The sequence below is a fragment of the Muscardinus avellanarius genome (assembly GCF_963383645.1).
Source record: "Muscardinus avellanarius genome assembly, chromosome: 8".
In the NCBI taxonomy this organism is placed as follows: domain Eukaryota; kingdom Metazoa; phylum Chordata; class Mammalia; order Rodentia; family Gliridae; genus Muscardinus; species Muscardinus avellanarius.
The window spans coordinates 98,728,370-98,744,315 of record NC_137794.1 but is presented as its reverse complement, the minus strand read 5'-3'; the positions used below and the strand labels follow the sequence as shown (position 1 = coordinate 98,744,315).

At 42.3% G+C, this 15,946-nt stretch overlaps 1 protein-coding gene across 3 annotated transcripts in view; it reads right to left on the bottom strand.

Moving 5' to 3' along the window:
- Positions 1 to 1,921: 1,921 nt before the first annotated feature.
- Positions 1,922 to 15,946, bottom strand: part of GRM1 (glutamate metabotropic receptor 1) — a gene marked incomplete at both ends in the record, with an annotated part of 393,668 nt that continues 379,643 nt past the window's right edge. Inside the window, one exon of one of the 3 annotated variants that reach the window (XM_080700546.1) lies at positions 1,922 to 2,834. In XM_080700546.1, coding sequence (XP_080556672.1) covers positions 1,922 to 2,834 — 913 coding nt within the window. Of the gene's footprint in view, positions 2,835 to 10,443; positions 10,505 to 15,946 lie in introns of those variants that run through there. The other 2 variants (XM_080700547.1, XM_080700548.1) reach the window with 2 other exon arrangements.

Sequence of the window (15,946 nt, the reverse complement as noted above, 5' to 3'; positions counted from 1 at the left end):
ACAACTGAACATAAGGCATAAACAAAGATATTTAAAGGGTTGGGATTCGTTCCACAAATAATAAGGGAAATCAAAAGAGCGAGAAAAATTCTTCCCATGGGGACAAAAGGGGAGGGTATAATTAAAATGACTGGATTACATGTACATGGATATTATGTGACAGCAAATGAGAGAATTATAAAGAAAAGTCGTGACAACAAAATATGAGTAAGAGGACAGAGAAAGCAAAAGAAAGCAAAATGTGCTTGATGAATAAATATCTGTTACATTATGTCTGGTCTTGGATATAACTTATGCTGAAAGAACTTAAAGCTCAAGTAGCTGTGGAAAATCTTTTAAAAAATCTAAAATAACCTGGAATAATCTAAATACTGTCTTCTCAATCTTACATTTTAATAACAATGTTTGCAAGTTTATAAAATGTACCTTGTATTGTCACCCACAATTTTTTGTCCTTTCTACAGAACAAATTTTCAATGTATTTCATTAACAACATCCCCATATCATAAAATGTCCAAAAAAAAATAAGTTCCCTCTGAGAACAGGAATTACCATCTGAGCTGCCATTGAGAAGAAACACTGGATCAGAGCACTCAAACCTTCAAAGAACTTCCGTAGATACTGGTGACAATGATATATAAAACATTATTAGGACATAAAATATCTATAACTATATCCAGAAGACAATTGTCTAATTGCAGTTAGCTTGACATTACATTGCACATAACTTTATAATCACAGGTATACGAGGACTTGGGAACACATCACTGGCTAGTTACAGGGGCTCCAGCGACAACAGGAAAGCATCACTCGTCATTTGACTCAGTAATAGTCGCTATGAGTACACCATTAGGCTGAAAGATGGATCAGCTTCTGTAGTACACAGGAGTAACAATGGCACCACATTATACATATACTGAATCTCAGATGTCCGAATGGGTAGTTTTATTTGCTACAGTAAATGGAAGGTGACACTTTTGCCACATGGTTTGTTCTCTTTAACTGAAGGGCCATGGAGAACTCACTTGGCACCAGCACAGTCCAGTCCACAAAATGTCTCTCCATGCCCAGGGCCATCTGCTCTACCACTTTTCCCCGAAACCACCAAGAAACAAGTTTAGAATGTGGGCGGCTTTTCCCCCAAAGGCCCAGGCTTCTGTATCCTCTTCCTTCTCATTCTTTGCTCCTGCAGCACTTCCAGGGAAGCACGTTTTGGTGATGACTTTGCTTTTTCCTGCTTTCCTAAGTAGAGACACATCGCAGAGCCTTGATGCTGGTACACTCTTCTCCAGCAAGGCGGGCCCTGGCTGGCAGCAGTGGGTGATGAGAGGTGGGAGAACGGTCGGTTCCCGAGTCTCCTGAGGACCAGGAGTCTGCAGGTCCAGCAGGGAGAAGGGCTTCTGAGACATGAGGGTCTGTCCCATCAGATGGTCCCAGGTGTCCCTGAGCCCTGGGCTCCCTCTCACCTGGCCACTCTGTCTGGCTCCACCTGCTCACTATGAATGCCATGAGATGAACTAATGATGTGACTGGCCCATCCACGGGGGCTGCCTCTTTTCAAGCCTGGCCGAGTGTGGGCAAATATATTTATGCACGATTGTGCAAGAGAGGAGATTATTTTTGTTGATTTTATTTTTTTGCAATAAAAGTTACATACCATATGGAATTGTGCTTTGTCAGAATTCCCTTTCTTCCTAGAGAAGGCTTTTGAATAATTCAAGAATCACAATCCTGGCCTGCATCACCATTGGCGTGGTCTCTTTCCCTCTCATTCCTTAAGGCGGCAGCAGCAGCAGCAGCAGCAGCAGTTCTTCCTTTCTTCCTCAGCACGCCACTCTCAAGATTTTCCTAACTTTTGTACTTCTCTGAAGGGGTCACAGCTCTCTGGCACATCTTGCTTCTCCAGGCAGACACCTCCCCACTACAGAGTCGAAGAGCTTTGCTTGTAGTCCCTCAGGATGACAGAGGCGTAGGACACATTAGGAGGGGTGCAGAGCACAGACTCCGACACCGGAGAGCTGGGCACAGAGCTGCCCGAGGCCACCGAGTCTCGGAAAGGCGACGGCGGAGTCAGGGCAGGCGAGTCCTCTGGGGTCAGCTTGCTGGCCGCCGGTAGGTCCTCCTCCTCCTCTTCCAGTTCATCCTCCTCGGTAGTCCCTTCGCGCTCATACACATACTCCTGAAGGAGCTTGAACCTCTCGCTGTCGTCCTCGTCCTCATCGGGTGGAGAGACGGGCTCCTCTCCGAAGGTGCTCAGCTGCAGGGGCAACATCTGCAGGTGCTGTGGCGGCGGCGGGGGCGGGTACAGGGACCTCAGCCCGTTCCCTGGTCCCCCGGGGCCTGCCAGCACTGCGTGCAAATCCGGGATGCCCGTGTTGAAGTTGCTGACCACTCCCTGCAGCTGGTCCATCAGGGGTTTCTGCTGTTGCGGTGGCTGCTGCTGCTGGAGGGGAGGGGGCAAGCCCTTGGGGACGGCCGGGTCGGCCAGGAAGAGGGGGGTCTCCTCTGCTGTCAGGTGGGGTGGCAGAGGCGGCGTGGTCACCGTGGGTGGCACGCGTCGATGCACCACCATGGAGGGGCTGTTGGGAGGGCTGAAGTGAGCCGGCTGGGCATCCTCCTCATCTACGTTGTAAAGGGTCTTGGTGCTGGTATCTGAAAAGGTCAGGCTCTTGCCGGAGCCCTGGTAACTTTTAGTGAGGGGCTTGATGACGGCCGTTTGGTTGCAGGCCGTCTCATTGGTCTTCACGTGCACAGAGAGACGGTGCCACATGTGCTGACCCTTGGGTACCTGTCTTCCACCTGGTTCAGACCATGACACAGACTTGCCATTAGAACTATGAATAAAATAGAAATGGTTTATTTGCAGATGGATTATGCACAGAGACAAGACACATGTAACTTCACACACCCCCCTCCGAAAAAAAAAGGTAAAAGGAAAAAAATCGTATGCAATGTAACCTCAACTCAGTGGGATCTAACCTTACCCTCCATTGAAAGAAGAGCCTTCCTCTTCACACCATCCCTCCTTACTATAAATCAAATACCAGAAACTGCAAGTACCACAGGCCTCAGAAAAGGCCACCAAGGAAGGAAATACTGACCCTGAATAAAGTTCTTGGGGAGAAAAGTAGAAAAGTCAATTTGTTGTAGAAATTGTTATTTTCATTTAGGTCAATGAATACATATGGTTTGTATTCTCTCTTACACACACACACACACACACACACACACACACACACCCGCGCGCGCGCACACACACATTTATTAAGGAAATGAGAAACCTGCTTCTCAATGCAAGCCTTTGAAAGACTCTGGAAATAATGAAGAAAAAAATTAAAATCTTGGTTATCAGTGTACAACAGAACATAATGAGTGGTCTTGGGGACAAATGAAGACCCACTCATAAATCCAGTCTCATTGCAGTTATAAAACAGAACCCTCAGCTGCCCATCCGGACGTGCAAGTATTTCCCATTATCAAAGGGGCGAAGCCAGAGAGATGGAACCTGTAGAAAAGAAGCAGCGGGTGACAGGAAAACCCAGACCAGGGTTGACTGCAGGGTCTCATGACTTTCCATTTTCTCTTATGTTTCTTTTTATAGCATTGTTCCCGACACATTAACAAATCGCAATTCACATAAAGTCCCTAGGTCTCAGCAGCTACTTTGGGATTTGCACACTGTGAGTATTCAAGTGCCTGTGCTTGAAAGAGAGAGAATGAAGAAACAAACGATTAAAAAACACTAATACTCACATCTACCATTAGTCCTCCACCACAGTGTGATGCAAATGAGACAAAATTAAGATTCAGGAAAAGTGTCCTTTGCTGAGACAAGGGCCTTTGTCTGGATGTCCCCTCACTAATCCCGGTAAAGGCAAGTCTTAGAGTCCTTGCAGTCTTCTGGCCTTACTGAGTCTCGTGTTCATGAAACCCTCACAAAACCAGCCAAATATAAAGTTTCTCTGAAGAAGAAAAAAAGGAAGTGGACTGCATGTGGACAGCACTGATTCTATTCTGTATGTTGCAATAGCTCTGGTCTTGATTTTGCATTCTGCTTCTTTTCTCTTAGCAGATGGCAGTACCTTACCAGAGCGTTCTATTAATAACCGCAGTGTTAATACCCCAAACAAAGTCGTTTTTCTTCTGTTTTTTTGTTTTGTTTTGTTTTTGCTTTTTTACTTTCCTTCATTAAAGCAACCGAGAAAGTGGCACAATACGAACACATCTGTGATTTGAAAAGAGATGGAGAATGAGCAGAGTCTTTTCCTTTAGGTGAAGGTATAAAATAAACTTTCATATCATAGTCATTTGTTTGAAAAATGTAGGAAAATGATAAAATAGTTAAATGATGTATTTAATAATTTTGAAACCATGAGAATAACTTCCTCAAGAATTACTTATGATTGCCACCTTTATGAAATGGTAACGTTTTAACATTTCACATTTGATAATCATAAAGGGAATGAGTCAAATAAATAAAGATTAGTATAGGATGTCTGATAGTGATTATAGAAAATTCTGCATATAAAGACTGTAAAACAGATATAACAATTAAAATCTTTTACTTCACTTTTCAGATTATTCATATATCTGATAATCCATTCTGATTGTTTGTTTGTTTGTTTGTTTTATTCAACAAGCCAGATTTTATTTTTTACTTTGAAACATGGCCTCACTAAGTTGCCAAGACTGGCCTCAAACCTGTGATCCTCCTGTCTCAGCCCCCCAAATACTTGATTATAGGTGTGCACCACCACACCCACCTCTGCAAATTCTTAATTTTCTAAGAAAAATCTTATCTCTTTTTTTAAATTTATTTTTTTGGTGGTACTGGGGTTCCTGGAAGCCCTTCTACCTCCGGGCTACACTCCCAGACCTATTTTTACATTTTTATTTAGAAACAGGGTCTCCTAAGCCAGCACGCGTGGCTGGCTTCGCACCTGCGCGATCATCCTGTCTCTGCCTCCCAAGCGCAGGGATTACAAGCGTGCGCCACCACGCTCGGCGAAAAATCTTATCTCTAAACTTGTATATCAAATTGGTTTCTCTAATATATGGTCAATAATCACCTGAGAATGCATATTTTTAAATGCTAAATTATCAATCTATGAACTTCCATCTTGCTAGAATAGCCTATCTTTTTCTGAATTGAACAAACTAAAGACCAAGATGGTGGTGTTCCTGGCAAAAACAGTCAAGCAGAGAAGGCAAAACTAGAATACACACGGTTCTCTTCCTGAGTTCAGAGCTGTAAACACACCTTCTGCTTTGACCTTTCTTGATTGTCTGCATCCACCACTCTATGCATATTCTTTTGCCCTTGTGTTTTCAACATCATCCTTCTCTGAAAATATAAACCTTTTACCCACCTCTTACCTCCTTCACTATGTATTATTGTTCCTTCCAAGTAATGATTCCCATTACTTTCCATTGTAATGGGAATTATTTTTCTTTCCCAAATACCTGCACCTAGTTCAACCATAAGGCTTAGAAGCGTCAATGAAACTTTGCCCCTGTCTCCCCATACACTAACTAAAAGCTATCCTGGGACTCCCAAGAAATCCTATGAAAACCCCAATTCCTTCACTTACTCACTCACCTCGACTTTCTCATTGTTCACGGGCTCCATTTGGGCGTCTTTTAAAAATCCCACATGTCATGTGTTAACAGTATTATTAGTGATCTTGCAGACAGATGAAATTGCAATTTAGTTATCTTGTAATCAAATCCAATTTTTGTTCTTATGATGGGAAATTTTCACTACAGCTGTCAAAATTAGCAGCTTTCCTTCCCCTCAGAGTCATGTTCTAGTTTTGCTGCAAAGTCCTGTTTAATTAGGAAACAGATCTCATGCCCCAGGACATTTATGAGATTACAAAAAATTAGACTAACCTTTGGTTTTTCAAGGACAAAATAAATTGCTTCTTAAGAACCATAGATAGTATAAGAAATATATCATCTCATAGAAAGTACAGCACAGAATTTAAACTTTGGTCCTTCAAAACTAGTGATTTCTCATCTGTGGTCCAAAGACAACCTTAATGGCCTATGAATCTATGCAGGCATCAAGTATTGTTACTAGCCTGAATAGCTGTCTTTGTAGATAATACACTGCTATTTTTAAATTCATGTGAATACTATCATGATAAAGTGTGCTGTTAGATACAACTGTAAATAAATTATATGGAGTTTTATTTTTGTTTTATTATTCAGATGACCACTAATAAACGTAATTACTATCACTAGTTCAGGTAAAGGCTTAATAACTATTTTGGTATAAGAAGGAAATTTCCTATGCAAAGACTGGGAGCTACTAAAATGTTAAAAAAGGAAAATACATATAAGACACTACAAGGAAATAAGTACATTATAAGTATGCAAAAGTCCTGTGAGAGAAGACTTTTATTTGATTCCAGATAATTTTCATATTTTCTCCTTCGGCTATTAGCGTCTCCCACCTATAATTTAATTTTATGTAATTTCTTAATCTTAAGAAAAGCAGTCTGATCTAGAAAATACCACATAACTGTCACAAAACTTCCTATCCCTGCTTTAACTTCAAAAGATAGATCTCAAGCCATATATAATCTACTTGCTGATCAAATATAGCATATTTTGGATAAATATCTCAGGTGGTTAAACATCTTTATTGATATTGAAGTTCCCAGAGCCAGTGTCTGTTTGCGCCTAGAGGACATACAGATGCATGGGCTGAGGTGTAGTTATCACATGCAGAAGGAAACAAGCCTGGGCTGCTGTTCCAGCTACAAGCAGTTTCATGATTTTGCTTTGATTTTTCTTTCATTAGACAAATATCACAATCCCCCCAAGACAAAACTCAATATTTACAGCACTTTAGAGAAGAGTTGGGAGTGGGTGTTGTAAACAGATTAGTGTATCTTTGGCATACAGAGTGATCCTGTCTGTTTTATTTGCTTCAGTAAGTACTAGTTACATCTGCAGAGTACATGCTCTCTGCTCCAGAGAGGTCTAAAATGGGAAAAAAACAGTGGGTGGGTGTTTGAGAAGAAGAAAGCATCCTGCGTGAGTTGCTGAAGGGGAGCCTTACACAACAGTGTCTCCCCGATGTACAATTCAGTCTCCACCACTAGACTTAACGGATTCACAACAGTTAGAAGGACAGTATCCAGAGAGTCCATGGACAAGGCAAAACCTTCCCAGAAGGAAGGAAGCCTGGCTCCTTAGGACCTTAGAGGCTAGCATTTGCTTTTTCTAAAAGTGAAAGTGGAAACAGGAAATGTCTTTACCTTCCAGTGTGGAGAGAGAGAGGCTCCTGGGGAAAAGGACCCATGGACTGCCAGCTTTAGCGCAGGGCTGCTGTGACTCCTGAACCTACAGTTTCCTATTGTCCTATTCTGCCTCAGACAGACCCAGTCAGAGGTGTACAGATCTCTCGTCTCCAGGTGCATGAGTCAGCAGCTACCAGTTTGGCAGGTAGTCCATATTTTCGAAGTCACTGATATCACTCCCTGGAGAAGACACTGGGAAGATCCAGGGGGCCAGTAGTAGTTTCAAGTAAAATTGGGGCCATTGAATAAAATCTAGGGTCAGTGGAAGAGCTCATGCAAGTGCTGAATATTTTTTTTTTCTCAAAAGAAGCCGGCAAGCCAATATGTTTGGGCATTTATATAAGTAGATGTGGGGGCACAGGAACTATTTGAAATCACTTGAGTCAGACTTTTCTTAGGAAGCCCTAAGTTAATCTTCAACACAAAAAACCTTTAAATGACTAGTTTTATTTCTTGAATACTTTTTTAAAAATCTGCATATTCAGTATATAGTCTCCAACCTGGAGTCTCTTTGAACATAAATACAATTTCCTACCTTTTGACTCATCACTAGTTGCAAGGGAAAGAATCTCTGAATGTGCTTTTGAAGAGAAACGCTTTATACTTATATGAGAACTAAGTAGTTGCTATGGACATTATGTCTGGGATAGCATTGTGACTTCTCCTCACTTCACTATAGCTAGTCAGAGAATCGCTGGCTTGCTGAAATTTACAATATTACAAAGTCTATGTATATTGCCCTTCTTTTAGAATTTTTAAATCAGTTCCATTCTACAATCTCAAGTTGTATGTTAAAGGACAAAAGATCACACACACACACACACACACACACACACACACACACACACAAAATTGATTTACCTTTATTAGGCCTTGTGCTTTCTTCAATGAACCAATAAAGAAAAAGACACATACAGGCTATATCTTCTAATCATCAGTGAAGTTTATAACCCCCGCCCCTGCAATGTTTTCTGAGTACAAGGTCTACTATCCTTAGAAAATTTTCACATCAGTTTCAAACTAACAGGTAGAATTCTGATAAATACCAAACTTTTTCCAAGTAAATTTTAAATGATCTTGGTTCAACCCAATCATGGTTTACCGACTGATGAGAGGAATTCTCATGCCAAAGTGTACATAGGCCATCATGGTATACCAGAGCCTCGCTTTAGTAGAGGTATATGGCAGATGGAATTATATTCCTGCAGGGAGTAGAGATGGGCCCTGATTTTATTCTCTTTGCAGAAATTTTAGGTCAAACATTATCATTTCTTCTAAGCTCCCTGCTACCAGATCTATCATTTTAATTGCAAATCACCTGAGACACTTCAGATCTCCGATGGCCTGACCATTTGCCATGGAAATATAGGACAGTCATGTTGCTCAGCTGGGATTATTCCTCTGGGCCAGGATAGACCTAGACAGACCATGATGTTCCAGTTTATTTCCAGCACTAATCCCTTTGCCTTGCTCTTGACAAAAACAGTGGGAACTGAAGGTCACAGAAAGAACATACCCTTTTTTTGTAAATTAATTTTTACAGGAACAACCAAGGCTAAAAAAAAATACCCAGGCTTCATCTATGGTGCACACTTTTAAAGCACCTAATCGCTTCCTGATCCTTAATAGTCTTAAGGAGAAAAGCATGAATAGACCTCATTCTAAAAGTTCTTAGCAACTAGTCCATTACCTTGAGAACAGTTGTATGACCTTGTCACCCACTGAAATACACCACATTTGGCTTTTACTGTTATTTTCCGACACTCACCTTTGAGTCAGGAAATGTCAGTTGGTTCTCCTCTCTCTCTGGCCCTGCTGTCAGGACAGGACAAGCTCATCTACCCATTCCCATCAATCCCTTTTGACAGGCAGCCAGCAGCTGTCACAATTAGGATCTCCTTGCTGTGTCCTTGGTCAGACTCAGCCCATGGTGCAAGAAACACTTGTGCCTTTAGACTGGAAGAAATTACAGGGACTGTACCCGGCCACATGAGACTGCTCTTGCCTAGAATCGCAGCAGTCTCCAGTCACCACCAGAAACACACTGGTGTGGTGACCGTATTTGTCCCTCAAAGAACTGGGATGACTTGATGGAGACCACACTCTTCTTATGTAGGCTTTTAAAGGGAACAGCAGAAAGGCGGCCATAGACCCCTCAGCACACTCCACTGAGTGAAGGGAAGAGACACCATGTCCCTATTCACCAGCCTCGGCGGCCAGTCGGGTCGCAAACATTTGAACAAATTGGACTTTTGGCATTGAAGCTCTCTTGGAGCCACAGACCTCATCAGGGGGCCCCTCCTGCTGCAGGAATGTGTACCTTTGACTCTCCCAGGAGTTTGAAGGGCTGTAAAGAAACAGCTGAAAATGACCACAGACTCCATGCACAATGAATTGAACATGGTCTATGTTCTTTAGTTCACTTAAAGAGACACTGTCAAGATCAAAAATTGGGCCAAACATGCATTGTTTTTATCAGACAGAGAAATCTGATAAAAATCATTCAGCGTGTTGGGAAAATGACTACTTTTTCTTTCTTTTTTTTTATTTTGAGAACTTGCTTTTTTTTGAACTCACAAAACCTTCGTTTTGTGCTCCCCAGGGCATGGGAGACACCCAGCAGAGGCTCATGTTGGCACCCACCCCCTCAAGCTGACATTATGGAACTCTTCCATAAATTGAAGCTATAGCTTTTACTTAAATGCAGTCAGGATCATTTCAAACATCTGTGTAGCAGCAAAAAGGCAACGAAAGAAAAGAAAAGGAAAAAGCTCGGTTTGCCAAGAAGCCGACAAATTTCGAGAGGAGGGGGATTCACTTTGGAGCTTGTGAGTAGGAGTCACAAACAAAAGTGAATCTCCAGGATTTGAAAAAAAAAAAGTGTTGCACTGAAACATAAAATAAGCAAAAAAGGCTACTAACCACTTGACAGTGTCCTTTTAAGAACGATGAACAATCAATTAGGGCAGTCGTGCAAACCATGGCACGGACGTGAGCTCCTCATTCTGGATGGCATGCACCACATCTGTTTCCATGTTAGAAAGTGGAAAAAACCCAGGAGAGAGAAAGCAAGGGGCAAACACTAGAGTGTCCATGCAGCTTCTCTTACACATTCACTGCAGTGTGGGGCTTTTCAAAGCTGCACATGTGCCGACGGACATTGGCTGGTGGGCGAGAATTCTGGCTGCCTCTTCCTAAAGATTGAAAAGAAAAAGACACCCAGTGAGTGACTGGTTACACACGTGTACAGGTATGGCGATTACACCACTCGGTGGTGCCTGGGCCTGGGGCCGGGCCAGGTCTGGCCCCCTGAGCGGTTGGTTCTTCATGTCCTCTCTGCCTCCATGTCTGGTACGGACCCTGACCTGCCTGGGGGTTGTGTATTTCTGTGCTCAATTCTGAAAGCCACATCAGTGAAATGCTTTTAATTCTTTTCCCTTATGGGACCATATATTTCCAAGGGGCAGGCGTTTTTTCCGCGGTGGGTTCTATCCCAGATTGGTGCATTCCCTGCTCAGTTGACATATTTCTTGTTCCGGGTGACAGGAGACCCCACCTCTGCTCACACCGAGGTTGGCTTTCTTCCCACCTGCCACCCCTCCTAAAGGAAGTTCATAGATTTATCCCTCTGGCCTTCTGACTTGTGGTTGCTCTGCTAATTTTCTTCCATATTGCTTTGTTGTGACAGCATTTCTGTCACTTTATATCAAGTCACCCATTTCTTAGTATTTACAAGATGCAATGTGTTTAATGGTGGATGAAATGGGGGCAGCAGAGATCTGCTTGGTGAGACTGGAGGAATCAGCTACCAGGGAGCCTGTCATCTCCTTCCCTGGCCCAGGTACTCTATCCAGCACAGAGGACGATCTGCCTTCTGTGCCATCTTGCCAAAGGGAGAAGAGCACTGGCTATGTATGTCAAGTCTGGCTGATGGGCTTTTCTATCACTTAATGGAATAGGAATAAATTTGTGAGAATAAGAATAAATGGATTTCCTGAGAGTCCAGGGGCACTTCAGAGGGTGACAAGACAAACTTGTCTGGCTATCATGCCACCGAGGATGCTGCCTGTCATAGAAAGGAATTTCAAGAACAGGAGGCCAAGAGAACCATCAGTGCATGCTGCGGGGGTATGAGGAGGTGGTGTGGATGAACTGTGCTGATGCCTTGCCTATGGGGCTCCCCTAAGAACTCACAAATGTTCTCTGTGAGTGGGCACGTGGCCATCAGCCCCCAAAATCCTGGTGATAGCTCTCTACTGTCAGGCAGAACAGGACCAGAGCAGCTCCCAGCTCTGGACACTCAGAACTTTTTCTTCTTCTTTTTATCTCTGCTGTCCATCAAAGCAGACAGAGGAATGGAAATGTAGAAAGAGGAGAAGATGTTGCAGAAACAGCCCTTCCCATCCCAAGTCTTTAAGGCTGAGATCTGACAGATATTGAAAGGCCAGGCGTGAGTTTGAAATTTCAAGCAAAAATATACACTGGAACAGATTTTCACTACCTAGAGGCAAACAATCTGACCTGAGTTTATAAGGTGGGAAAAATCACAGCCCAGTTGAATATAACAGAGAAAACTCCAAATTGTCCAAAACATATATTTCCATCAAGTTTGAAAAGGGCATGATTTACTCAAAACAAATTGAAATCCTCAACCTAAAATAAAAAATAGAGACACCTTGGTGTAGCTTCATTACTACTGCAACAATACATTTATTAAAGAAAATTAGACAAAGAGAAAGTGTTGGCAAACTTGCCAAAATAATGTATCCCTGCAATTCAATATGCCCACCTGAAGCCACAAAATCATTAAGACAACAAAGAGATGATAAGTAACAAATGTAAGTTTGAATGTGTAAGTGAAGTTATAGGGAATAGCACTAAATCTATAAAATATTATTGAAACAACTTATTTTTCTCATAAAATGTCAGCAAGTGTACTCAAAACACTTGTCTGTGCCTTGCCATCCGCCTGCATTCTCTTGAATCCTTTAGTCTACTTTTAGGTAACGTCTATATCTGGCCTCTTCAAATGGTGCTAAGAAGCAAGGGCTCTGGCAGAGCTTGCTTCAGGACTGCAACCAACACAGTCAGGCAGTCTCTCCAAAGAGCCTTGTGCTTGATGTTTGGTGCTCTATGATCTCCCTCTTGAAATTCTATTACTTTTAGCTTCTGGTGGATGGGAAAATGGAGCATATTCTCAGGTTTCTGCACCTCAACTCACAGAACACTCATTTCACAGTCTCCTTGCCTTCCAGGGATAGGTCCTTGGCTCTCTGCTCCTCTTCTCATGAGTATACCCAGCCGCCCATTACCTAACCCTGCTCAGGAATTACCACCATCACTGCTTGCAGGACCTGGGCAACAGCCCCAGATGGATCAAGGTTAGATACACATGCCAGGTAGTTTTTATTTATTTAGGCATTGGGGATTGAACCCAGGTACAATCTACCTCTGAGCTACACCTCTTCCAGCTCACTTTTATATTTTATTTGGAAACAGGGTCTCAGAAATTTACAGAGGGCCTAAGTTAATGATGCTGACCTTGAACCTTGTGCTTCTCCTATCTCAGCTTCCCAACTACTAGGATTATGAGCACATGCCACCATGTCTGGGAGCCAGGTGGCATTCTGAGGAAGAGAATGGCAGTGGCCATCTCTCCCTGGACTGGTGGCAACAGGGCAGGGGTAAGTGCCTTTCCCATCTTTAATCCAGTTATTCGGATGTCCCTGTGTTGTTGCTATAATATCCTTGGGGTCACCTGTCATCCCACAACATGATATAAGGGAAGTGAAGGTAATTTGATCGATTTCCTCCTGGCACCTCCCCAGTGACTGGCTGAAGGGGCGCTTGGCAAACTGTGAACAGCTTGCGCACAGGTCGAAGAATGGGGGTGTGGCATTGGGGAGGGACTGCTTTTTGCCCTCAGAGTGTTGTACAAGGGAGCACAACATTAAATGCAAATATGAAACACCACAGCAGAGAGAGAGGGGAGAGGGGGGAGGGAGGGAGGGAGGGAGGGAGAGAGAGAGAGAGAGAGAGAGAGAGAGAGAGAGAGAGAGAGAGCGCAGCACAAACAAAAGGATGAAGCTTAATTTTTAATAGCTTTAGAGGGTTCCCTCTTTTTCTGAACCAGGGGCCTTATGTTTTTATGTTGCATGGGACGTTGCAAGTACTATAGCGAATCCTGTCTGCTGCGGCTGTAGAATAATACAACAGAGGGGCTGCCTTGACAGCCTGGAGAGCTGAGGTGCTGACTGTGGGGCAGGTGTACAGAGGGTGGTGGTGCCCTGCTTAGTAGCAGCCACACATCTGCATCTCTACAAGCCTGGGTTGCAAGCTCTCTGGCCTCTGTAGCTGACACTGCCTTTGGAACCGTTCCTGTAGTTTGTGATAGTTTTGTGGTTTCTTCGGGAGCTTCTGCCATCATTTTAAATCACCCCAAAGCCACCCCAATTAACTATTGATCAAGGTAGTTGAAAAGAAGAGAGTGAGCCTTAGCAATCTCACTTAATTAGTCTCCAACTTCTCTGCACTGAAGTAAAATCTAAATGACCCCGGCATACAGAGTGTGCTTTGATGGAAGGAGGCAGGCAAAGGCTTAGAAACCCTGATGGAGCCGTGTTATCCCCTACGTAAAAAACAAAAGAAGGAGCTTGACTACAGGGTATTTTTAGCAATTGTAAAACCCGGTGTTCAACCAACCACAGATTCAGAAAGCCAGAGGAAAATCTTGGAGGGAAAATGCGGCATATGGGGGCTTGTCAAATATAAGTCCCAAATCTGTGCTTGAGTGTTTTGGCAGAAACCGTGGATTTAAAGAAACCCATAAGTTTAGTTAGAAAAATTCCTCTTTGATTTCTTCTGAAAGTACAAGGGTCCCTTTCTTTCTCCTCCTCCCTCCTCTCTTCCTTCCTTCCTTCTTTTTCCTTCTTTTCCTGGTTGGTAGAGTCATAGCTTGCCATAAGCTCATTGATTATGCAGAGTTTTCTCTATTTCCCATGTTCAAATAATATTCCTCGGTAGAATAGCCCATCTCTCTTTGGGTGTCATTAGTTCCATGTGACTTAGTTTTAATGTACTATTTTGTTTATATCAGGTCATTCCCTACCTCAATTTCTATACCAGAATTTATGCTTTAATGAACTTAAGAAGTTGCTACAGAAAAGTTTTGTTCAGGATGATGTTACCAGCGATCACTGGCCAAGAAGTCAGCAGACCAGGCACTCTCCCATTGTATAACCATCTCTTTCAAACTCAGGTTTTTTTCATCCATAAAAACCGTGTAAATAGTATGTGTGAAAGTGCTTCTAAAAAACAAAATGCTATTCTAGTTTATGAATACCCTTCCTCTGAAGGATGTGGAAATCAAGTCACTGACAAGAGACCCAGCTGGTTAAAGCTCAGTGTGCATTTTGACTACACTGACCCATAGTTTCTCGGACTTACTTATACTCTATTTATTGACTTCAGCCACTTTCCTTACTCAAGAACTTCAATAAATGCTAGTAGAAAGTAAACTGACTTTTGCTTCTTCTCTCTTTCAGATATTGTTTTTCTTTCAGGGTACCATCCATGACATGGAGTGACTGTGTCAGGAGCAGGCGTAGACCTGGCATGTGGTCAGGTTGGCTGTCTGTGTCTGAAGCTACAAGTCTGCAGTGGGGTTGGAGGTGATTCTACTTTTAGCAGAGATAAAATGGTCCAGACGATTCCAGATGGTCAGTCTTAAGGATATATAAAGCTCACCATGGAAATAATAATGTGGCAGCTGTCCAAACTAATCATAAGGAATGACAGAAACCACTCAAGACCATTTTAGCACAGTACAGTCTATTTTTTTGTTGTTGTTCTTACAGATAAAGGAGATAAGTTGTGCCTCTGATTGCTTTCCAAAACCAAACACATTTTTTTCTGTTATCTGAATTTTATTATTTATTTCTCAGCACCTGCTCATCAAAGAGAACAGAGTTCTGACTGTGTTTAGGCTCTCTTAAATACTAATTCCTTTCACTTTTTCTTTTAACACATGCATATCTAACATAGTTCGTTAATGCTCATTATGTAAATACAAATGTCTTTCAATTATAGGTATAAAATACAGCTCCATTTAAATTTCTTAATTGTAAAAATTTATAAGCTAATAAGAGACTATACAGAATAATTTAATAAAATCTAAATACCACCACATACTTGTCAAATATTAATATCTTGCCTTATTAATATCTTCTTTCTTTTGAAAATAGTAAGGACATATTGAAAATCTTCTATACATCATTCTAAGTACTAATCCTTGTCTTTTTTTGTGAGGTACTGGGTATAGAACCGAGGGGCATTCTACCTCCTAGCTATACCCCTAACCCTATGTTTTATTCTTTATTTTGATACAGGGTCTCACTGAATTGCAAAGGGCCTCACTAAGCAGCTGAAGCTGTCCTCGAATCACGATCCTTCTGTCTCAACCCCCCAAATGCTGGGATTACAAGCATGTGCCACCACTCCCAGCTAATCCTTACCCTTTAAAAAGAAAATTTGGTGTATTTTATCACTTAATGTGTTATAATACTTTTATAACATGCATTGGTAAATAATATACAGTAGTGTCTTGTATATTATTCGATTTTTATACACATAGCATC